At 42.1% G+C, this 25,034-nt stretch overlaps 1 protein-coding gene across 1 annotated transcript in view; it reads right to left on the bottom strand.

Moving 5' to 3' along the window:
• Positions 1-25,034, bottom strand: part of nrg3b (neuregulin 3b) — a 215,619-nt gene that overhangs the window by 17,079 nt on the left and 173,506 nt on the right. Inside the window, exons 3-6 of the mRNA XM_084341552.1 lie at positions 16,086-16,159; positions 8,408-8,434; positions 3,542-3,644; positions 859-985 (exon numbers count right to left, since the gene is read on the bottom strand). Of these exons, the coding sequence (XP_084197678.1) occupies positions 859-985; positions 3,542-3,644; positions 8,408-8,434; positions 16,086-16,159 (331 nt within the window). The remainder of the gene's footprint in view (positions 1-858; positions 986-3,541; positions 3,645-8,407; positions 8,435-16,085; positions 16,160-25,034) is intronic.

Here is a 25,034-nt window from a genome sequence, read left to right as displayed (position 1 = left end):
AATTACCTCGGGATTCGGTGGAGGAATCAGCTGTATCAGTGACATCTACTTTTGAATGTCTGGGTCAGTTCTCACCACCGCTGTGTCGTGTTGCACTGTGATTCACTTTGTGCTATTTTGTCTTTTATGTCTTTTATGTCCACCCCCTGCCATTTCTTTTCACTAAACCAGGAGTTTGTCTTTGTGATTTTTTTTTATTGCAGCTGCCCAGATGAGACTTTCCCCCCCTTTGCCTCGCAGTTTCTCTCCAAAATGTTTCCTCATTAATCAATAATTTAATCACACCACTTTGTTTTTCTTTTCATTTCTTGAGTGTTCCATTTTGCACAAACCTCTCCGTCCTTCTGCTCGATAAACGGCAAACACAGCCACTAGGCAGTCCCATTTGCAAAATCAAAATAAAAAAAAAAAAACCCAAAAGCACCTGCAAAACAGTTGTGGCGGCCTCACTCGCAAAATCCCAGCCGCAAAATGCCAGTTAACATTAATCGTCTAGTGTACAGTATTGTTGCTGCGCTTGCATGGTGAGTTCAGGGTCCGTGAAACGCCACAGATTAGAATTTCCAATCTGCAGTTTGTCACAGGAATCTGTCAATGCGAACACGACAAGCAGATTTTTCCTCTATAACACACGATGCATTCATTTTAAACCATAATTCCCCTCTGTCTCAGCTCCTGTCAGATGTGAGTGTGAACAAAAAGCTTCAGCCAGTGGAGAGATTATTAAGATACACACCATACATCATCCTGTCAGGCGCTCTGTTTTTCGGAGAAGTGCTATACATATTGAGATGAAACTGATCATAATGATGATAAAAGTATGGCGGGGGGATAAATCAATAATAGGGAAAGACTTACCTTTTGGAATTGAAGGCTGTATTGAAGACGGGGAGTCGACTTGGACATGAGGCCGGAGGCGTTGACGCTGCAGTCCCTCAGGCTGCGGCTATCGGAGAAATGAGCCTGGAGTTTTTCCCTGTGTCTTCTGTGGGGACGGAAATAGGATAGATTGCAATATTACAACTACTAAAGGGTAAACCAGAACTGTATTTAAAAAACAAAATATTTCCATGAGAGAGAAACAGCTAACAAAACAGGAGGAGAGTGGCCACAGTGGTGTACTTCTCTCTAGATGTCTGGCTTTACTTGCTGCACACACTCTTTAGTCCGGTCATTGATTTCTGTGAGCCGGCTCTTTATGCACACATGTAACAGCAAGGTACTGCAGGTGATCATATTTATAAACCTGTTAACCTTTATTCCTGGCACACACTTCTGCTGAATGTGTGTAAAAACAGGAAAAACCATGCAGATGCCTTGAGATAAGTCCTGCAAATACACCATCACAGTTGCACATTAAGGGAAGTATTTCAATGGCGAACACACGAGATCTAACAACATTTGTCAAACGTTGCAAATGTATGAGCGCCGCGAAAGGTCAAAGTGACAAAATGAGCACCAGTCAATTTGCAACTCAAATGCGGGGATTTTTCCCCCCCTCCCCCTAGGCTGTGACTGAAGGTTTGACAGATGTGGAAAAAAAACACACACCCTGGAACCGGCTACAAAAATAGCATTAGGAGAGAAGATGTCTCTGCACAAGTGGAAATTTAATCAAGGCAATGTACCGTGAAACGTCCATTACATGCCTTTGTGATAATATTCCAGGAAAAGAAAGAAAGAAGGAGATTTCCAGAAATATCTCCAGAGATGCCAGACTTTGAATCCTCGCAGAGGCAGGGGAAGATTTCTGTTCGGTAAAACGGTTTCATATCTACATACACGTGTGAACATGTCACATTAACAGCGCCAGGTAGGTGTTGATTCATCCATTAATAGCTTTGATTCTTTGTCACCTGCACAGCATAATTGCCTCCGATCTTTACCATTAGAGAAGCTCTTGCAAAACAAACACAAAGTGAAGAGAGAGCGAAGGAAAATGGCATCTTTTAGCTATGCTAAATATAAAATATGAGAGTGTTTCTTCATTTTGGATTAAACTTTGATTGGATTAAAAATTAATTGATGCTTAAGACTTTTGGATTAAATGTTTAATTCACCATTAAATGTTCATTTTTAAATACTAGGTTGCTTAATTCTCTCTGCTGCCGAGGCCCGTTAAATGTTTCTGAGCAAAGGAAAAAGTTGGAATTTAGGAAGAAAATGACTAAAGTGGTTGAACAACCATCTTACACCAGGGCCCATTTGAAATAATAGTCAACCAAATGATTAACTTAAAGCGACATATAGTAACTTTTTTACCTTAAAGATGCACTATGTAATTTGGGGGAAGAAATTTTAATCAGAAGAGAAAGAGTCATTGACTGATTTTTATGCCTAAACAGACTAAATAATGACTGAATAAACTGAATACACACAATGTCATACTGTTTTACTTTGATTATATGTGGCGGACCCTGCCACCTTTCTAGCTTCAAACAGCGTTATAGGGATCTTATTTCCTTTCCCTTTAACTTCTGGGTAAACACTTAAGTAAACATTGCCCGGCTCATGTCAGATAGATTTTCATCAGCAATGAACGTTAAAGTCAACAACTCATGACATGATCCCACGCCAATTCATGACATCGTCAAACTACTCGTTTGTTTTTTCTTGTTTTTGAAACCCCTAGTGGCAGAAAATACAATGCATTTAACTCAGGCGTGCTCAATCATCACACTTAACAATATGGTGCAGTACCTATCATTTCATAGTCCAGTTCATGATAATCAATGACTGCTGGGAGGTATCTGGCCTCTGTATCCTGCCTCTTTCATCTCTAACTCCTCTGTCAAGCCTTCAAACACTCTCAGAAATGCAACTTTAATGGCTAATCTTTGCTGCGAAGCACTGATACAAATGAAATTTTACATCTTCACCGAAGAGCAGAATAAACTTGAGCATTAGCAGGAGGAGCGATTTATCTAAGCGGCACTGTCAAAAAAAATTTGGGGTAAAGAGATTCAATTTAAGAGGGAGTGTGGATTTCATTTCCAGTAAGTTAATTACCTGTGGAGCGGGGCCTCTCTGGTCACACTGACCGATACTTAGCGTGCTACCGTACTGACAATGAAACCTATTTTTGTTTATCGAGCCCGATTCAATCGCCATAACCTGCATTAACTCCCCCGTCCACTCCCTGCCATTACTTTTCTTTGTCTTCCTTCCTTTTGTTTCCCCTTCCCCACAGTGAGTAATTGACTTTGGCGGGCTGCTTTTGGTGCTGCCTGCCTTCTTATCCGGTCATGCACACGCACGCTTAGGGTCTAACGTCTTTGAACTCCTGCCTTATCTTTGTATTTTGTTTAGTGCGAAGCATTTTGTGACACCCCTGCTTGCTGAAACCACTTCCCAAATAAATCTTACATGAGCATCGGTCCCAAATGCATCCTGCACAATTCAGATTTGATGCCCTGCTGAAACAGCGTCGAGCTGACTCACACTTAGACTTTCATTGGGCTCCATGCCACGATAGTAAAGTGCTCTTTCTGCACAGCTGGGGGCACAGTCTACTAATGTGGTGCTGGTTGGCATCACTCACTTGTTGCGGCGGTAGAGAGCCATGCATGCCACTCCGAGAAGACAGATCCCCGAGGCGATGCTGAAGATGGACAGCACCTGTCTCTGGTAGGTGTCACCACTCTCTGCGGAGGAGAGAATACAGTTCAGGCCATTGAATTTCCTCCGTGACACAAAGGATATGGGCTGTGGCTGTGATTGAGCTGGGAGGAATAAATGTATCATGAATTAACATACTGCACGCGCACACAAAAGGCGGACGGACGAACAAACACAAAGCCACACACAGACATCCACCCACAATCGGCATTAGCATAAAGCAACCAATGCTGCTGTCAGTAAATGTCAACGTTTGAGCATGGGATAGGGACATGGCAGACTCAGGCAGGGGCTCAGTGACATGTGCTAACTGAAGTGTGATAATCATTTCGTTCAGACGAACCCAGCAGGCAACACCGATGGAGTTTCTGCACAGCGGGGGCCGCAGAGAGTGTGTGCGTGCGTGTACTGTATGTTTGTCAGCATTCAGAGACTGATGGCGACAGGGAATTAGCGGCAAATGAATGCTCCCGGAGCTTCTTGTCAGACCCCTGCACATCAGCAGCGGAGGCTTAAGGTCACAAGCAGCTGGGACAAGTAGCAGTTGATCCCAGCAGATATCTGTCTGACTGAGCAGCTGGATTGTGGCGCTGCACTACTTACCACCGCGCATGGTGGTGCGGGGGCGAAGGCGGCGCAACACGCGGGCTGGCTTATCAGAATCACGACAAGTCGCCCGGTGGTCAGAGCGAGCGCGATCTAAAGCTGCAACTTGTATCTAATCCACTGACATCCGCTACGGAGAGACCTGTCCGTCCCCGAGTCACTCATGACCTTGAACACAACCTCTTGTGACATCACTCAATCACTCCAGAAACAATAAATCCCCCTGTGTCTGTTCTCACCACCCTGACAACTGCAAGGCAGAGTGCAAAAAACATCACAGCAGCCTGTTCATGACCTTTGAGGGCTTGTCTCTACCTTTTGATGTTGTCAGAGGAGAACTGTCCTGGGAGGTCTTCTTCATCCGTGCTTGTCTGCACAGGTTTATCATCTTCCTCAAACTCTTCTCTTAAGGGCTCGCTGACCATAAGAGAGCTTCCTGCGTTTAAAGAGCGCAACCAAGCAGTCCTTTTCTTTTCTGTTTTTTCCTCCTTCGTTTTTCTTCCTCTGCGTTACATCAGTGCTGCGTCGACACATTTGAGGGACGGTGTAGTTCAAACCGAGGGGAAGCCTTTTTAATATCGGAATGCTTCGGGCAAAATATAAAGATAACATCTGAACACATCCTGGGGGTTACAATATGTGGATACACATATGAGTGGCAGAGTGTATATATACATCAGAGGTCCAAACTGCCCACTCAGCTCCTGTGAAAAGGAGGCAGGAGGCACAGAGATGCTGCGGAGGTGGCCAGCTGTGACACACTATTGCGATTTTTAATACTGGCAAACAGACAACCCGCTGTGAAGATGATTTAGTCATATTTTTGGTTTTGCATTGAATTTGAGTTGTTTTTGCTGGCATATTAGCACCTTGAATTATGCAATTTGGTGTGTGATTTACTTCTCCAGGCCAATATTGTGCATTATTAGTCTGACTGCAACTAGATTTTTTTGACATTGACACCAATATTTATATTTGATGATAATAGAAAGCGGATAAAATCTAAATACATGCACATAGATGGAGTGGGGACGTAATTCAAATGGCCTTCAGCGTACTATATGTGATTTAAGGCACTGTAATGAGGGACTTTTTTCAGACATGGAGGCAGCCATGTTCACCAGTGGTGCAAGCTATTTTTAATCACAATTTTGACTAACTATCCTTTAAAAAAGTGACGGGGACAAAATTTGACATTTCCTAAAGTGGTTGGGACATGTCCCCAGTGTAAATGACACCTATGTCTATTGGAAAAGATGACAGTGACTCTATATATTAGTAGTTATGATTCTCCAAATACATGATTCATTTCAATTTTTAATCTAGACATATTTTATCATTTCATGCCATCGGCAGAATATTATGCCTCTGGATTTGTAAAGATCAACAGACATTTTCATTTTCTTTTTAAAACGAAAGGGGGTGTTTTACAAAAACAGCTTGACTTTATCCTGCTGTTTTTTGCAGATTACGGTCAGGTAAGTTCAAATGATTGTCGGCAGAAATAAAGAATTCAGAGTTCAACAAAAAAAAGCACTCTGTGGGAATCCAACACTAAATAACAAAAGATGGAAATTTGGTTTTAATGATCGTGATTGAAAGACTTTTTCAACGCTAAAGGCACTAAACCTTACGGGAAATAATATCTATGAATACTTAACATTTGCTAAAATATATGAACTTGAATCAGGAGAAATAAAGGCAGAATAGTGTACGTATACTGATGCAGCTTCTTAGCAATTTCTCCTGTAGTTTAGTGTATTGAAATGTCTTAATGTATCTTGCAACATATATGGTGATTTGATAATTATAATAAGCCAACATGGCCAATTATAAACAGTATGTGAAGAAATAACTAATGTTATGCCAAAGACATTTATGTGTTGTGTTGCAGAGATAGCTACGGAAGTTAGCATGCTAACCCGCTAGCCCCAACCTGTCCTGTCTCGTAACACCACCCCAAGCTCCCAGTCTGGACCGCTAGCTGCATGGCTAGCTGAGCTAGCTAACTAGCTAATGGCAGCTACAATTAGCAGCAGTGAGTGTTACTCTGGTGATATGCTGCACTCCATTTGTTTCGAGTGACCTTTCTTCGACAGGTGGCCAATTCTTACGTATTGTACCTTTAAAAATCAGAACAATTAAAATCTAAATTAGTGAATAAACAACCTCTGCATTGTCACATTGTAATAATCCACACTATAAGGCCAGGGATCAATACATAAAGCAGTGGTCTGAGGCAGCAGCGGTACACAGTAGTGCCTTTATGGGAGGTTTAAGAGGATTTATAGTTGTCATTGCAAAATGTGCCAATATGAGTGGCCATCGGGGGTCCCTTTTCCCAGATTTCTTTGTGGGGACCTAAACATTTGCCTGGTTTGCCTCTCCTGACGCTGCGCCTCTGTAATAGAACCTATCAAGCATTTGACACTGGTGAAATTGTCAGCAAGTCCTTGACTCACGGATTCTTGACCCTCGCTGTAATTTGTCACCAACACAGCAACAGAAATGAACTTCTGTTGTACAAATGAACAACAGAAGTTCCCCTCATAAACCCTCCGGCCTTTACCATCAGTGGAATGACCTCTCTGACGGCTGCATCTTTGAAATATATGGAAAACATCATCATTTGCTGCCACATCATCAGCGCTCATGAGGACCACCACCTGAGACAACCCCCGTCTCCTTCGGATAGATGGCGCGGGCTCCGATAGGCACATAAAAACAGCTGTCTACAAAGCTCTGCTGAATGGCTGCGAGGAAAAACCAACATGCAGTCTGTACATAAAACCATTACAGGGCCTTTCATGCCTGATGCCTACAAGACATTCTTGAAATTAGATGCAAGAGCATTGTGGAAACGGGACAAACTGAACAGCCTCAGCTACACTGGCTAAGCCATGTCATATTGACACAAGGACAACACAATCCCATATGGCCAGCTATGCCAACCACTCTACAGATGACTAGAAAGAAGTGCTATAATGAAGACCATGGTAAAGTAGCCATGACAAAATGGGGCTATTCAGCCTGAAATACATCGGGGCAAACTAGTGAGACACAGCGTTCCCGCTACTGGGCTGAAGAATGCAAGAATATCAAAAGAGGAGATCATATTTAGAGCACTCAATCCCACTTCAAACAGAGCTTTGTTGTATCCGGACCGACTGTCTCAGACTGTCACATATCGGACTTATATAACAGCTATCAAAAGATTCATTGCTAAAGCAGAAGGGGAAGTCATAATGGGACACAATGAATAAGCAAGTGAGAACGCACAGTCCCGAGATCAGAGCCCCCCAAAACCATCGGCGCCTCTGTCTGTCATCCGTCCGGCTATCAATCGATCAATCCTGTTCTCATTTTCTCTAACGCATCCGCCCACCTGCAGCAGCGGCATTCTGAACTAATTTAGTCCCCAGATTAAAATCACCGAACTGAGGAATGTTTGTGTGGCGGCAGCAGCAGCAGCAGCAGCAGCAGCAGCAGCAGCGAGGCCGGGGCTTTCTCTTTCTTTCAGAGCTTCCCCCTTTCTATTTCCTGGAGCGGGCGTGTGACGTGACGCCGGCGTATGAAGCCATGTTAATGGAAAACTTCACAGCGTGCCGTGTTGGTTTTTATGTATGCACAAAAGGCAGCCGGAGAGCGGGGGAAAGACGGCGGAGAAGAAAATGAGAAACGTCACGTGTGCGGCGGAGTGTGAGTGTGAGAGACTGTATATTCCCTCCGGATTGAAGAACAGCTTCATTATTTGAGAAAGAGGGTCGGATAGAAGTATTCCAAACAGGTTTTTATTTGTAATTAAAAAAAAGCACGTGTAACTTAAAACAGAGATGATCATTCCTTCGTGCCTTTAACAACGCGACATTTTCATAAATTGCTGCTAGACTGAGTAAGCACGCACCTGGCAGACGCACATTAACACAGGAACCGTCTGTCTTAACCGCTCTGTCCTCATTACATCTCTCCTCTCTAACAGCACTGTTCTTCATGCAGACAGAATTCACCTAATTCACCACCACGGTGTTTCCATGGCGACTGGCCCGCATTAATTTTCCCAAGGTGAGTGGCCTTGTTGTGCAGGATTGTGCGTTTCGTACTGTATGTGGTGCTTTCACGGGCATAGGGGACATGAAAGATTGAGTGCCGAGCGGCCAACAGTCAATGAAAAAAGTTCTCTTACCCATGAATTCGATCCCGAGCTCGTCTGCTGCTCCGTTCAAGATGGCATGAGAGAAAAAAGGGGGGGGGAAACAGAGGGAGGGAGAAAGAGATAGGAGGATACAACAGTTAGAGAATGATGTGCCTCTATCTTCGTCAGAATTCACATCAAAGCCGCCGTGTGTAAGATGTTTTGTTGAAAGCCTTAAAAAATGAACTGAAATTGTCAACAGAATGTGAAGAGAAAGCAGGTTTGATGTTATGACGGCTTGTTGTTGTTTCAGAGGCAAAGGCAGGTTTATCTGTATAGCACGATTCAGACACAAGGCAACACAAAGTGCTTTACAGGGGTATACAAATGCATTTAAAAGACGCTAAAAACGTAGGAAGACATCAAGAAACAAAATTTAAAATAGAAAAAGAAGCTGAAATAGATTATATTTAATAAAGACAAGGCAATGAAAGTTACAGTGCAGTTTGAGATATTGATCAAAGCCTAAAACTTGCTTCAATAAAAGGCAACTAACCGACAAAAAAGGTGTTCAGCCTTGATTTAAGGTGAGAGTTGGAGCGGACCTGCTGTTTTCTGGGAGTTTGCTCCAGATATGTGGTGCAGACTGAAGCTAGCATGCTAACTAGCCATTACACTCCGAAGCCCCTGTGCTAGCTCTCCCGCTGCTCCAAGCCCTGAGTCCGAGATGCTAGCATCACGGCTAACTTGGCTAACTACCTTATGATAGTCACAGCTAGCAGCAGTTAGCTGTTACTCCGGCGATACGCTGCCCCCTATTGGTTTGGAGTATGAATTCTACAGGTGGCCGATTCTCACATATTGCACCTTTAAAATTCAGACCAAAAAGTTTGCGTTTTCTCTGCAGCAGGTAATGAGTCAGCCAGCCTTCCATGCTTGGTATGCTTCTCTGAATTTGCCAGATTCACACAGCTCGCAGTGGCTTTGAATGAAGAAGGCAAACAACAAAGATATGGGGGCTGGGAGGGATTAGAGGAGGGATCATGAAAGTTGAAAATGACATATCATATAGCTTTATGTCACTGACGTTGCTCTGCACAGGCCTTTTATATTGATTCGAGCCTGAGGCATTGCAGTAATTGTTCTCCTCTTTCTCCGAGCGCAGTCTTTCAATATTCACAAGCTGGTCGCTTGAAGATGTGCCACATGCGTGCGCAGACACACACACTCACATACACACATACAGTATGTTGCACTCTTGCCCGTATGTCTATGTCTCTCGGACACACAAACTTTGACATACACCCTCTTCTCTTTCTTTCTCTCACACACACAGAGCCTTTCTTCTCACAGTGAACTCCCTCCCTCCCTCCCTCCCGCCCTCCCCCCCAATCCCAGTGCTGGGGAAACAGATAAAAAGGAGCACTCGTGTTCTTTCCATCCTGACAGTGCCCCTTTTTCATGTCACTGTAATGTAATCTCATTTAAATTAAAATGAAACCCTCACTAGTAATTGCTTTTCTGACAGAGGTGGTCTGAGTTTTAAATAGAAGGCGGCTCGCCAAGCTACTGACAGATTATGTGGTGGGCACACTCATAAAAAAGTGGCTAACACAGGCACACACACACACACACACACTCAAAAACAAAAAAAAAAGGGGAATAACATCTGTTCCCGGATGATTTTTGATTGCACCATGGGAAAATCTGTCAGTGCTGCAGCCTTACAAGCATGATGAAAAATAAAAACACCCCAGAGAGCTGGAGTCAGATTCAGACAGGCGAAAGACAAATGAACTTTTGGATGAGTGGATTACAACAAATGGTGTGATTCGGGGTCTTTTTAACGTGAATGATCAAATTTGAAAGACAGTAAGTGAACTTATGACTGTTAGGGAACGTTCCAGGGAGCATTTTCACCCATAAATGTTACAATAACTTGAAGTCTTTACTCCTCCACTGCCTGGCAGCTTCTTAATGAGGCACAGGGATTTTCGTGATTACACTGATAACAAGAGAGATATGAGAAAAAAAAAGCCCCCAAAATCCCCCAAATTAATCATTTTACTAATTAAACTATGTTTGTGTTCAAACAGGAAGCAGGTGCCATCATGTTTTTATCGAACACAATGTAAGTTCATCGTTTCCACATTCATCCCCTGCAGCCTTGAGGATTATTTAACAAATGTCAGCATTTATTAGAGGCTCCCACTGATTCATCACCAGCCTCACAGCAACTCACAAACTAATGATGAAAACAGTTAAGAGCCAGTCAATTCTGGCCGGCGGACATGCTGCTTTTTGCCACACGGAGTTTTGAGATATAGCTGCATGATGAAGATACGACACTTTTGTTACTTACTGTCACTGTGGCACAAACACTTGGCAAGGCCGGCAGATGTGAATGCAGTGAATCAGTGATGTTGCCTGATCTATATTATCCATTCAAGCCTTTCCCAAGTGATTGCCCATGGCAACAGCCGACACTTTTCCACTCTAAATCGCCCCGACTGTCACATCCTGTGCAGATGATGTCATTACAACACCGATACACATCCCATCCTCTTGGAACTGGCATGTCTGCAGACATTCACCAATCATAATACGTGCAGGCATCCCAATCCTTCGCACTGGCAACTCAGAGCTACCCGGGGAATCACTTACGCTGTCTTGTGGGAGCCTTGAGCAGGCTTGGAGAATACCTGTGCATCATGTCAGATGCTTTTGGCCCGATTAAGAGGCAGAAATCTGGCGAGTGGGAGAGACAATGGCAGGAGTGAATCAAATCCTTAATCCCCTCCTTCACTTGGGCGAGCAGGGACCTGGGGAGCCAACGTGTGTGTGTGTGTGTCTGTGTGTGCTATTGAACCAAATACCCTGTGTAGCTACTTACTCTACGCCTAATATCAACCGGAGATAAATAGTGCAAATTAGAGGCTTGGCCTCTTCCTCCAGATGCTGGCTCACCTCCAGTGTTGTAAAAAGTACCCTGAAGTCATATTTGAGTAAAAGTGAAGATATTGTGTTAAAATGTTACTTTGGTAAAAGTGAAAGTCACCCATAGGAGTAGTACTTGAGCAAAAGTCTTCATTTATGTGACATGAAATGTACTTAAGTATTAAAAGTACACGTAAAAGTAAATTAAACATATATTTACATGTGTGTATAAACTGTTTGCTTGGCGTTGGCATTATCGCCATTGGCAACAATCGGATCTGATATTCAGCATATTTCTGATTATCAGAATCACTACTTTTTTTTGTGGATAAAATAAATTAATTTCAAAATGTGCTGCTCTGGCTCTAATGCAGCGTGCAGTCTGCAAAGTAACAGTGACAATAGTCATCAAATAGATGTAGTGGAGCAAAAAGTATAATATTTGCCTCCAAATGTTCTGGAGTGAAAGTATAGCAGCAGCAGAAAATTGAAATACTCAATACTCAATATCTCAAATTGTACTTAAGTACAGAACTTGAGTAAATATACTTAGTTACTGCTCTTCTTCCCTCTTCAATCTCCCACCAAACACCACCTCTGTAGTCTCAGAGGTGCAACTGGCTCAACTGAACACCATTAACCTGGTCCTTAATCAGGTGTAAACTATATTGCAGGCTTCACACACTCCCATGCCTCCAATTAAAGACCCCACCACCTCCCTACTGTGCACCAATATGTGAGGCCTGAGCACCCTCTCCCCACCGCTCTTCCAAAGCCCAGTTCCCAGCAGTGGAGCTGGAGTACCTGGCAGGGAGCCTCTTCTTCCTTTTGTCCCTGGGCTTTTTGAAATGTGTGCTAGAGTCTCCGCTTCTCTTTCTAGCTCTGCGAGGACGCGCGTGTGTGATGGACTGCTCTTTTTGAGTGGCTGCTTTGCGGCCAGTCGATACCAAGACAAAAGGATGAGGGGCAGCAAATGATTTGTGACTGTAAGGTGCACAGAAATTGATTTCAGTTTTTAAAAAAAACAAACAAGAGTGGGTATGGCGGATGAAACTTTTTCTCACCACCGGGTGTGATTTGTGTCCACGTCAACGAACGAAGACGCGGAATTAAAGTCTGCATGCAAATACAAATAAAAACTGCCTTCTGCACACACGAGACACGCGATGAATTGAATTACACTGGAGCACGTCCCACTTGTAGTTGTCGTCGGTGTGTGTGCATGTATATGTGTATGTTATTACATGATTTGGCTTTTGAAAGCAGGATAATCCTCCAAACCCTTGGTAATCTGGGTAAATTTTAGATTACTCTGTATCAACAGAGATCAAAATAGGCTTCATTCTGCTCTCAAATCTTCCTGGGTAGACTTATCTCTTATGGTGGTTAAATGATTGTGGACAAAAACATGGCTTTCTCTGGTGGACCGGTGCACGCATGGAGCAGTGATACAAGACAATTTGAATACAGTCTGTAATACACTGAGGATGGGCTCATGAACTAAAGGCACTTCTGAAGATTCTTAAACGTGTTCTGACAAAAGCTTTAGCGCATTTTAAAGTCTCTTTTTTAATGGGTATTTGACAGATATGCCTTTATAAATACGCCGTGTACTCATCAAACCGTCTGCGACAACACGACAGGAGGGAATAAAGAAAGCGCGACAAAAGAAACAGACATGTGTGCGAGTTTTGCAGTGTTTGGCCTTCAGACTGTGGTAGCTGACACTCACTCACTGTATAGAACCATAACAAAAAATATTGTAATGTCTGTCCTTGCTTTCTTGAATACTGTATATGTGACAAACTGACACTCATGTACCTTCTTCCTGTAGCGCCAATGCAGCCACAGTTTTCTATTGATTCATGAGAACCTTAAGGGAACAATGTGTATGAACCAGCCACCTGTTGAATTCATACTCAAAACAAATAGGGGGCAGCAAATAATCAGAATAACTGCTAACTGCTGCTAACTGCAGCTAACATTAGCCAGCTAGCTCAATTAGCCATGCAGCTAGCAATCCAGACTGGGAGCTCGGAGCACCAAGGAAGTGTTGGAGGTGGTTAGCGTGCAAAACATACTTCAATATATAGAAGTCATTCCCAGCCCAGATTTAACATTTGATGAATTCACCAGCATTTTTAAAAAGTCCAAATTTGGAGTTTTCCTACCGTAAACAATGAATTACCTAGAAATTTCACAAACAAATCAATCTGCGAAGGGGAAATGGCTCTCCGGCTCATCGTCTACGCCTTGTGAACAAATGCAACCTGTCAGCTGCTGACAGACGTAACTTTGTTTAAAGGTTGGGGATCACTGCCTTGAAGTTCTCCGGCTACGACACATGAGCTGCAGCAAGAGCAGCAACAGTGCACATAGAGACTTATGTCTGTTGTCATGGCGATTCCTAATCCGCGTTGTGTTTTGTTTTTTACCAACGTGATGATGCAACTGTTTTAGCAACTGTAAAAGAGGTATATTGTATGTTTAATCCACTGGCAAAATCCATCCATTTTAATCTTCTGCCCCAATCCTGCTTTATTTTGAAATGGGTTTATTTCTAGTGATCTTTTCCTCCAAAATAATTTTGCTGAAGTGCTTTCAGGTCAGGCACTGCAGGAAATATAGTTTTAAGATTTGTAAATAATAGCAAATGCTCATATAGTGCACTTCAGAGTCTTAACAGTAAAACATTTAAAAATACATAAACATATTAAACAAACCCTCTTTGTCATTTTGCCTTCTGAGGCTTATTGTCTTATACATTTTTAATAAATGCAAATGTACTACAAATGTGTAGTAATCTACTTTGTTTGTTTGGTCTGGAGTCCATTTTCGTGCAAAAAAACCTAATAACATTCAGCTTATCTCAAATAACAATGTCAAAATCTCCCGATCTGGATACACACGGAAAAACTGATGTCTGCCTATAGAAGATAAAATAAATCCTATTGAGAAAACCGGGTGCCATGAGGGAGCATGAAACGTGCTTCGTGACACCGGCTTGTGACCCCATTAATGGGCTCTCGGTGGGCCTGGTGGCATCAAGCAGGAGGCAAAAGGAGTTAAGTTCTCTCTGTGACTCTTGGTGCAGAGGAGCCAAGTCACTCCATAAAACAGTGTGAATTTGTAAAGCCGCAGTCTCATGGGAAAAGCTCGGGGCCTCCAATTTCTCTTCCTTGTACCTCTGACTTTTACTTTATTTTTTAACTACACCACACAGCTGTCACGGGGATTCAAAGACTCCGGGGGAATTGTTTTTCATGAACAATAGGAAACTGAAGACTTTCCTTCCTTGCAGCGAGACCAAAGCATAGCAAGATTAAAGACCATAATAAAAGATACAGGAGGTTTTTATGCACAGGGTTTAATTCTAATATCTGTGTGGTAGCGCTGTGCCTATGTAGGCCAATAAAAAAACGCAGTCTCATGATATGCATTTTGTGTCTTATAACCAAATAAAGTGTTTTTATGGCTCTAATAACTGCCACATGTAGATTCAAATGAAACACATTATGATGCTATTACTCAACGTGCGACCACCTGTTATGAAACTAATGGACACAAAAATGGAAATATTAAGCCTAAAGTAGGTAATGCATAACGTCTTTATATTTGTATATAATTATTGTTAACACTTTATAATAACCATCATTAAGAATTTTAGTTAAAAACATTCAAAATTAACTAAAATTATGACGCTGATCTATTATGTTGAGGAGGTTTCTATTGAAGTTAGCTGCTAACCTCCCGTCCTGGTCCAAAGCTCCCACGTAAGTGTTGTATGCGCCTGGTGCTCCGAGCTCACAGTACGGACTGCTATCTGCACTGCTAACTGAGCTAACAGTTAGCGGCAATTACCGGCTACTCCAGTCATATGCTGCCCTCTATGTGTTTTGGGTATACATTTACACACATTACATATTGCACCTTTAATAAATGGTCAATTTAAAGTTATTCAAATTTTAGCTAATAATTATTCGACTGTTAACAATCAAATTGTATTCATGAACCGTCTATATCAATTGTAAAGTTTATAAACAGCAACTGCAACTTTTTAATGGCCATCCAAACAATGTTTATAGATGATCTAAACTGTATTTATTAATAATTTACATAAGTATTATAAACACCAGTTGCGACTTTACAATAAACAATTGCTTCATAAACTGTCTATAAGTCATTAAATTGTTAACAGACAAATAACATTTACCTAAAGTGAAGTTAAGTAACTACAAATCTACCATTGAATAACTGTGGTTATTATAAAGTGTTATTATTGACATACTGTTTATTCATTTATCTAAACATGTTATTATATGTTCATTAATTTAGGCATTTACTTATATGATTATTTATATTTGGGTTCAGTCTTTAAAACCCTTCTTAAAATACTTAAACTTTGTAGCCTAATATGTGGTACTCACTTAAAGGTGCACTATAAGAAAACAGTGTTAAAGAGATTTTGGGGGCATTTTATGGCTTCATTAATGAGTTGACAGTAGAAAACAGACAGGAAATGAGGGGAACAAGATCTGCAAGAAAGTTCTCCAGTTGCACTTGAACTGTGGACCCCAGAAGCTACTTTTACATAGAGTCTTAGGGCCCAGGGGGCTGCACAATCCTTTGCAGCAAACATGAATGTATCTCACTTTATTTATATTTATCTTGTTGACTGATACAGTCAGAGATTCCCTCATGGGCATGTACATGCACTTGTTCAGAATTTGCTTTCATGTCCGAGATCAATACACCAATACTGTTGGATGAAAAAATAGAAAAGAGGGCGTACTTGGATCTGACAAGATAGCATCTGTCTTGGGTACAAACTGGTCACAGCGTAGTCCGTGATATCCCTCCTTACACCTGGGAGACAGGGAGAGACAACATTTGAGATTAGAAGTAAGACAAACCAAGCAAGAAGTAACAAAGTACATCGTGAAACTACCAGCCGATTCAGATAAGCGAAGTGGAGAACAGGAAACCTAAAACCAAGCGGTAAAAAGCCGAGTGCTCGCTGAGGACCGAGGTGGTTGAGGGAGATACACACAGAAGCCGTGGAGAGGGGTGGGGTGAGAAGAAAAAGAGAGGAGGGGGGAAGATAGTTGGGCAGGCCTAAGCGGCGCCTGCAGCCTCACTGATAGCACATGACTGACAGGAATGCCAGGTCCCAGTGGAAGAAACGGGGAACTGGGATGGGAGAGGACTTGGCGTGATGCAGAGGACGCAAGATCTACAGCGGAAGGGAAGCTGCCACAGTTGGAGGAGTCATGTAAACAAAGTCCTGGCACACTCCAGATATTTGCCTTCATCATCAAATAAATATTCCTGCACTGTTGATGCCTGCAGATCCCTCAGCAACTGTCACAAATATATCAACTGAAATTATGACATCTGAAGTTTGGCTGCGCCTGTTACAATGTTTTACCCTTTAATATGCAAAACACTGCTTTACTTTATAATGTGCTTCACTAATGTGGAGCATTTTTTTTTACCAATCTTGTGCTGCTGATTTTGAAAAAAAAAACAACAGCGCTGTCAGAATAAAAGAATATTCTTCAAAAACTTGAAAAGTTACACAAAAATTCAAACCCAAATATAAAGTTTTGGAGCTGTTTCTCAGCCCTAGTTTGGCACAATCTTCAATAGTTTTTGTCTCAAAGAGGACTTAGGCATTTTTTATTCCCATCTTCAATAGTGGCCATACTGTGAGCACATTCAGTGGGCTGATCCATCCCTCTGCTCTTTCACGGCTTAGGGTGAGACAATTGGGGGATTTGCTTTGATGTGTCTGTTTCAACATAAACTTGTGCATGAGTGAGCGATATGTCAGAGTTGTCTATATTTCCTCCATTCCATCAGTCGATGACATATTGAAGGTAAAGCAGGGGGGGATTTACGCTCGCGCATTATCCATCAATATCTGTCCACCACATTTCCACCAGTCACCCATTCCACATAAAGTATAATGCATTGGATGAGTGACAGGCACAAGTGGTCCATTCAGTCTTGCTCAGCTTGGCTCAACCTGATAGCTTGAAAAGGAAAAAAGATAACACATCAACAAAGCCAACAACAACTGAGCTATGTAAAACAAACCGAGCAGCAGTGGAGATCACAAGTTGTTGGTAAAGGCTGGCATAAGAGTGAAAACGGAGATCGATTGTCATCTTTCTTTGTTTTTACATCTCAAGCAGCAGCCGCAGCTCCATTTGTTCAGAGTGTCTCGGCTCAATATGTGACGTTGCTGATCTCTCCTGGTTTCCCCAGAATGCATCATGGAAGTGCAGCAGTGATGAAAATGACATACACGGTCTTTTAATTTTACCCTGGAAGCTCAAAGCTGCATTTTCATTGGGCATCTATTGTTTGAGTTTTGGCACAATGTTGGTACGAGTTGGCAAGACATTTAGCTTTAAAGCTCCTGTGCTATCTGTGTGAACGGCAACACTAGCTGCACAGCTAATTGAGTTAGCCAGCCAATAGTAGCTACAGTTAGCAGCAGGTAGCAGTCATTCTGGTGATATGCTGCCCCCTGTTTGTTTTGAGGACAAATTTGACAGGTGGCCAACATATTGCACCTTTAACGGTTAACTGCACTGTGTATCTATTCTTCCTTTTATGGCAAGGAAACAAAGAAATCTTCATTATGCAAAATAGTTTTTATCCTTTTCTTCAGGGTTTTATATAGGTTCTTGTGCATGTAAAGGTCCTCTCTCCCACAGAAAACACTGCTCCTGAAACGCATCGTCAGTAGTCCTGCCTTTTAGTCCCTGACATTGTGACATCACACTATGTCCCAATGGCAAACACTTGCACAATTTCTGCGTAAGATTTGATTTCGCACAGCTGCTGTTGTTAGCGGCGCTGGCTCAGGCATGTGTGAGCTGACCAATCAGAGCAGACTATGTCTTATATGTCTTCTTTAATATAACCTTCTTTCAAATGAAAAAGAATCTTAATGTTAAGCAGTCAACAATATCGACCGATACTGGGTCAATAAATCGGAGCATCCCTAGTCTAACTAGAAAGACAACTGTGTTTTGAATGTGAGTTTAATAACAGTGACAGAAAAGGAGAGCTGAGAGCGAGAGCACCAAACCACGAAAGCATTTGGCCAGAAAATCACAACAATAAAAGAGGCTATAATTCTCCGTACAGATGAGAGGAGCTGCAGAATCTGTAATGATTCTCTGTTATTTCTTCACCACAACGATCCCTTTCACATCCAATAACAAACAGCCATCTGATCCAATGTAATTATAAGAATACTGATTATACGCTTTAAAGAAGATTTAATTGGCAGATGTACAAAACATTTCTTTATGACGGGTGCACTAGAAAGTGAGCTTTGAAAGCTTTTGAGATCTCAGCGCCGCTCACTGCGATCAGCTCCCCCTGTCAAGCTGCGGGGCGTGATCGTTGAATCGGCCATTTCGTGTTATGTGGCAGTAAAAAGTCTCTAACTGCACCTTTAAACAGTGGGACTCATTACTGTTCGACTCATGTGTGAAAAATACCCTTGAATTAAACCCTCCAGATTTCAAACCTCAAACTCTTACTGTCATTTCTTTTCCAAAGTAATAAGAAAATACACAAAACCTCTCCGGCAATCAAAGGAGGGGATAAAGAACTTGATTCTCGCCTGTCATTGTCTCTCCCGCAGACAGACTTACTACCTCTTAATCAGCCTGAAAAAAAAGCAAATGCAATACCCTGGTACTCTCAAAAGTCTCTTTCAACTCTCACACACATACACACACGCTATGTTGCCCTATAGCGAAGCACACAGAGCTACTAATAAACTGACAAAACAACATATCTTGGACCACAAATAATAAGGCGATGCTCTTGGTCTGACTGTTGCTGCTTCCTGGAGATATTGTGGGGAAACGCTCATTAGTAATCCAGATGATGTCCAAACAAACAGAGAGATCCATTGTTTGCAACATAATGAAATGTACTACAGAAGCCACTGTGTCCATGCAGTATATTGGCCATCTCTTAATCTTTGTCCATTTGTGAGCCAGGATCTGTTTAATTCATTATTTGTATCATAAATAAATATAGCATTACTTGGATACGTATGGCCATTGTTCACGATGCACTCAGTATGCACGGCAAGAGCCACCGTGTTTGAAGCGATCTTAAGTAGTGGCTTTGGGAAAAAGATGAAACAGCATTTAAAAAGTTATCATTAATCACCATGGAGACGGGCCATTAAAACAGAGTGAACATTTTACAGTGAAATGGAATCTGCAAAGGAACATGCCATATGATGCGTAAAGCACCAGTCCAAATGACTAATGCAAAGACGTCAGATTAATTACCAAATTAAAGCGGAGAGAAATTGAGTCAGGGCCACATTTGGGAGAAGTTTGAAATTAAAGAGAATCCCAGGAGAAGCTGGAGTTTTGACAAATATATTAATCTTACAGCTAATATTTTTGTCTGTATCTACAGTACCTTCTGTTGAACAAGTTATCAGATTAATATCACAGGAAGCTCCGTCACTGACACTATTTGAGTTGCCATGAATAAACTTTGAGCATCCCTATGTTCTTTCAGTTAGAGGAGACATATTATGCTCATTTTCAGGTTCATGATTTCTTTTCAATACTCTACTACTCTGTTTTCGCTCCTGTCTCTTTAAGGCCCCCACTCCTGAATACCAAGTCTTCTCTGATAGGTCAGCTCACACATGCCTGAGCCAGCACTGCTAATAACAACAGAGCAGCTGTGCTAAATCAGTTTTTATTGTGCCAACCAAGCCGATAGTCATCATTTATGTAAATGTGTGACATGGTGACATAGTGTGATGTCACAAAGTCACAGAATTAAAGATGGGACTACTGACGAGGTGTTTCAGGAGCAGTGTTTTTGTGGGAGAGAAGAACGTAAAACACTGAAGAAAAGGAAATAAATAAAAAAAGCATAAGAGGTAAAAAGTGATACCTTGACAAGCGATGTCCCTTTTTTGTCAGCCTGCCAATCTTAGTCAAACAGCCAATCATATACCGCAAAATCCAGGGAGGAACCTGAAGCAACCATTCAGCTTTCAAGGGTAAATCGTCCCTCCCCTCCCACCGCTTGGCTCTGCCCTACATCACACCTTCTGTCCCTGGGTGTGAGCTGAGACGCCTAGTTAGTATTCTGAATCACAAACCCGAAGGCAGAGCGCCTGTCTGGCGATCTGTTTACGTCTGGGCTTGCTTTTCTGTTTGTCTATGTCTCCATCTCTCCCCTTTTTTTTAACCATCTTTGTAGCACTGTGAAACAAGCTCAGCCGTCCCTCAATGAGATGCAAACAATGCTTTGTAAATGTGTTTGTGTGAGCGTGGCGTCGAATGCCTGAATGGATGACAAACAATGTGAGATAATGACGAGCTTTGAGGATGTGTTTGGGTGTGGATCTCCAATGAGGGAAACGGGAGAACAAGAGCTCGTATTTATGTATGTGTGCGGTGGCGCATTTAAAAAAAAAGGGGGAAATATCTCAAAGAGAGCCAGACGTGTGAATGTGTGTGTGGATTGGGGCACATGCGACAGCTTTCTCCAGTGTGTGTAAGTTTATATCCTGCAGCCACTGTGCGTATATGAGCAGCAGCTATATAGCCTCTGAGCATGTTTTCCCCCACTGCTCCAGAGCTGTCTCTGACTACCCAGCTGCTTTTAACACATGTTCCAGTCACAGAGAAAACACACCTCTGAGTCTGGAGGATGACGGAGGGGTGGGGAGCGATGCCTCATGACTAATCACCATCCTGCCTGTTAATTAGCGCAAAGAAAAATGGAGGACGGTTTGAGTGCAAGGGGAGGGAAAAGAGGTTCAAGGAGGAGCGAAGGGATGGGGATGTGATCGTGTCAGCCAAACTTTTAATTTAGCCTGTGACGCCCATGCATATTGGCTTCCACATGTCCTATAAAATAACTGCATCAGAGCTATTACTGATGAGGCGGAAGGGAGGGACCACAGCTTACTGGAATCGAGGGCTGCTCCCAGGAGAGTTCAGCACTTACTGACTACATTAACTCAGGCTATAGCTTACTTTCGGATTCACAATATCTGGCGGACACTGATAGTCTTAACAAAATAAATTGTGGATTTATGAGGGGATTAAGGCCTCCGTTTGATCAGCATCTGTTGACAACCAATTGCAATGGCCTGTGCAGTTGTGTAGCACAGCAGCACAAAGCAGCTCATCTAGTTTGCCATTTTTTTTGTGCACCTCAAAGCAACAGTTGACATGGCTAACTGTTTCCTCCTGTTTTCAGTCTTTACACTAAGCTGAGATAAACTAAGATAAACTAAGTTAAGCTAAGCTAAGCTAAGCAGCTACTGGCTACATGGACTGTATAGAGATAAGGAGAGGTATCAGTCTAACCATTTAACTTTTGGCAGGAAGTCAAATCAGCGAATTTCCCAAAATGTCAAACAATTAATTTAAGGACATGCTGCCGTAAAAACGACGTTTAAAGTTCACTCTTGAGCTCATAATTTTGTGCTCAGACCAAGTGGAAATTTTTACAACTACAAGCCATGACAACTGGGCAAAAATCCTCAGAACAGATACTGAATGGAGCTGGTGGTGAGACTGCAGATAATAAGTTATGATTAAAGGTGCAATATGTAAGAATTTCACTATAATACACTGAAATTAAATTACTTAAGATTATCAACAGAATGCAAAGAAATTTTAGTGTCAACATTTTTTCAAATTAGTCTGTGTTTTGTGTTTCAGAGACATCTACAGTACTGAAGTTAGCATGTAAACAAGCTAGCCCTGACGGAACAAGGCTCCTGTGCTAACCAAGTTAACACCAACACTCCCCCATTACTCGAGCTCACAGTCAGTCGGGCATACGCTTGCTACACTGCTGACTGAATTAACTAGCTAAGAGATAGCTAAGAGCTAGCAAGAGCAATTTGTTTTGAGAATTCATTCAACAGGTGGATAATTTTTTACATACTGCACCTTTAAAATAAAATAGTAGAAGTGATTTTGGAAAAACAATAGGGTAAAAAGTACGAGACTATTGGTCAAAATACTTATATTTTGCAATTGTTTCAAACGTTTGTCCAAAACCTGCTGACTCAGCGTGATTCGACAGTGTTCAGCAGAGCTTCTTGTGAAGTCACAGAGTGCTCAGCTTTCTCAGTCTTGGAGAGGCTTCATGAGAGCTACCACTCCATTCTTCAAAGACGTGCTACACCCTCTGGTTTGCATCTTTGCGGATTCATACTGCAGCAGGATAATGAGCCCAAGCACACCTCAAAGCTTTGCAAAAACTACTTGAAGACGAAATAAGACCAATGAGTCCTGACCGTCATGTACTTTCCTCCACAGTCTCTGACCTCAACCCCATTAAACAAATATGGGGGCACTTGAAGACTGCTTGGATAACATGAGTCATCGGGTCTTATACAAATGCCAGGTCAAGTGCTTGCTGTCGTTAAAGCAGAGGAGGACATACTAAACCGGTGACAGACATCCGAGATTCAACTTTTCACTCGCACTGTTAAGCTGATGTTATTATTTTTTAATTAAAAAATAGCATTACATTAGAAACTGAGGCTTTTTGACCCTGTTGCATATAATTAATTAAATACAGCAATTGCTTTTTTGAGGTGTCTAAATCCTGAGCTACAGTAAATTCCTCTGATTGAAGGCGAATAGTTTTCTAAGGACACATGTAGCTGTAGAGAAAACGCCATCTTTGATTCGAGCATTTGGCTTCCGTACGCTTCCATATGGTTATACCAATTAAAAAGACAGGGACTCTTAAACCTTTCCAACAGCATTATTTGATTAATAATAATAATTGGGCTACATGCTGTGTGTATGACTAACGCTGTTTAACAGTGAGCTCGCTATCACATTTCTTTTTTAAATGTTAGCTCTATTTGCCAGAATTAAACAAATAACTTTTCATGCTGGCATCCCCGCGATGGCCCCCCCTGGTGCCCCCATGTAAGAAAAGATGCCCTCTTGGATGCCCCTATGGTAGATATAACATGATAAATTGCCCTCTAGGGTGCCTTTCCAGTGGACAAAACGTGGCGAAGTGCCCTCTCGACTTTCTGCATGTGGTGCCCTTTGTATTTTTTGCACCCCTGCCCCATCCTGAGTCCGCCACTGGCTGGCATAAACACAGCCAGGACCCTTACATGCTATAAACTAAGAGGAAAATAAATTGCATGCAGCTAATACTTGGCACTTAATTTAATCCCACTGAAGTGATTGTGAAGTTAACACAACGCATCTACAAATCTACAAACATGGAGAATGTTGGAGCGGGTGCGTTTTTCCTTAATTACCTGACTTCTTGGAAATGACTTTCTTCAGTCTCAGTATCAAGGCAATCATTATTTGGCAGCAGGGGTTCCCACCACACTCAATAGACACATTCATTTCACTGCACCAAGTCTTTTGACTCACTGCCACATTTCATTTCGCACACCAACTGGTGCAGTGGATGTTGTTAAGCACTACTGAATTGGGCGTTACCCCTAATTTCCATAACTTGACCTACAAGTCATGCATAATAAAAACAAGATTTGCATATGCATTGGCAGCACAGATGCAATATGGTATTATGTTAATTGCTAAACATTGAAATAAATTATTTAAATTCCATTCACTGTGCAGGGTTGTTGAATACTGTGCAATTTTAATTTGCTTCATTTTTTTTTTTAGGTACAGCACCTGCTGCAGCCAGCGATACACACCTATTTTATCGAGTGCATAAATGCAGACCAGGAGGAGGCTGAGGGCACGCGGTTGATTTAAGCTGCATTTTGCTTTCCATCCTAATTTTCACCACTGGGAAGGTCGAGATGACTGACTAAAATCCATTTTTTATGAGAAGGGGGGAAAAAAAAGTGGACCTCCAGTGATCTAATTTCTTTTATAATAAGAAATACACACATAAACATATCACACACACAAACACACATACAGCCATCCCTGCTTCACTCTCAATATCAAAGCCTAATCAGCGGCTGACACTTTTCTCATTGTTATTGATGGGGTACGAGGGAAGAATAGGCTATGAGTTGGCTGCAATCTGCCGGGATTGTTCTGCGGTGGGAAAAGAAATAAATAAAAAAAAATAACACAATGCGAGGCCAAAATGGCTCCAATAAAGACAGCCTTCTGCCTTTATTGCATGAGCCGTACATTTTTCTATCTGGCTTTTGCAACGGTGCGGCGGCGAAGGCAGCGCGGACATGATTTATACCTTGAGCGGGCTTGATGGATGCCCATTACTACGTGCGAGCTGCTTACATACACGAGTGATACGCGGCTGCCAGGGGATGTGTCTGCGCTCGAAAGTTCGGTGCCGTCTCGAGAAGAGGCTAAAAGGAGGTGAAGCCAGACAAGATGTCTGTCATCGAGAAAGCTTTTTCTTCCTATTAATACAACCCAGAACATGTGGATGAACATATAAAGCGGGCCTGGGTCGTTAAATAATTGGCATCATAAATCTGGGTTGACTTAATTATGTTAATGAAAACAGAGCATTAATAAAGCCATTTCGTTTGCTGTGGACATAAAAGGTTTGATGTGTGATATAAGCGCCACAATACTGTGATTAAAAGAGATTGTCAGTCAAACAACTGTAGTCTCAGCTAGCACGCACGCAAACTCGGTTAATGAGCGCTTCATTAGGGTTCTGACTAATGAGCCTGTTAATTATTGCAGTAAATACATGGTAAATAAAGTTTAGTAAGGAATAT

The sequence above is a fragment of the Pagrus pagrus genome (genome assembly GCF_965226575.1).
Source record: "Pagrus pagrus genome assembly, chromosome: 21".
Lineage (NCBI taxonomy): Eukaryota > Metazoa > Chordata > Actinopteri > Spariformes > Sparidae > Pagrus > Pagrus pagrus.
The sequence above is the reverse complement of the archived record's forward strand: the minus strand, read 5'-3'. Positions and strand labels throughout refer to the sequence as shown.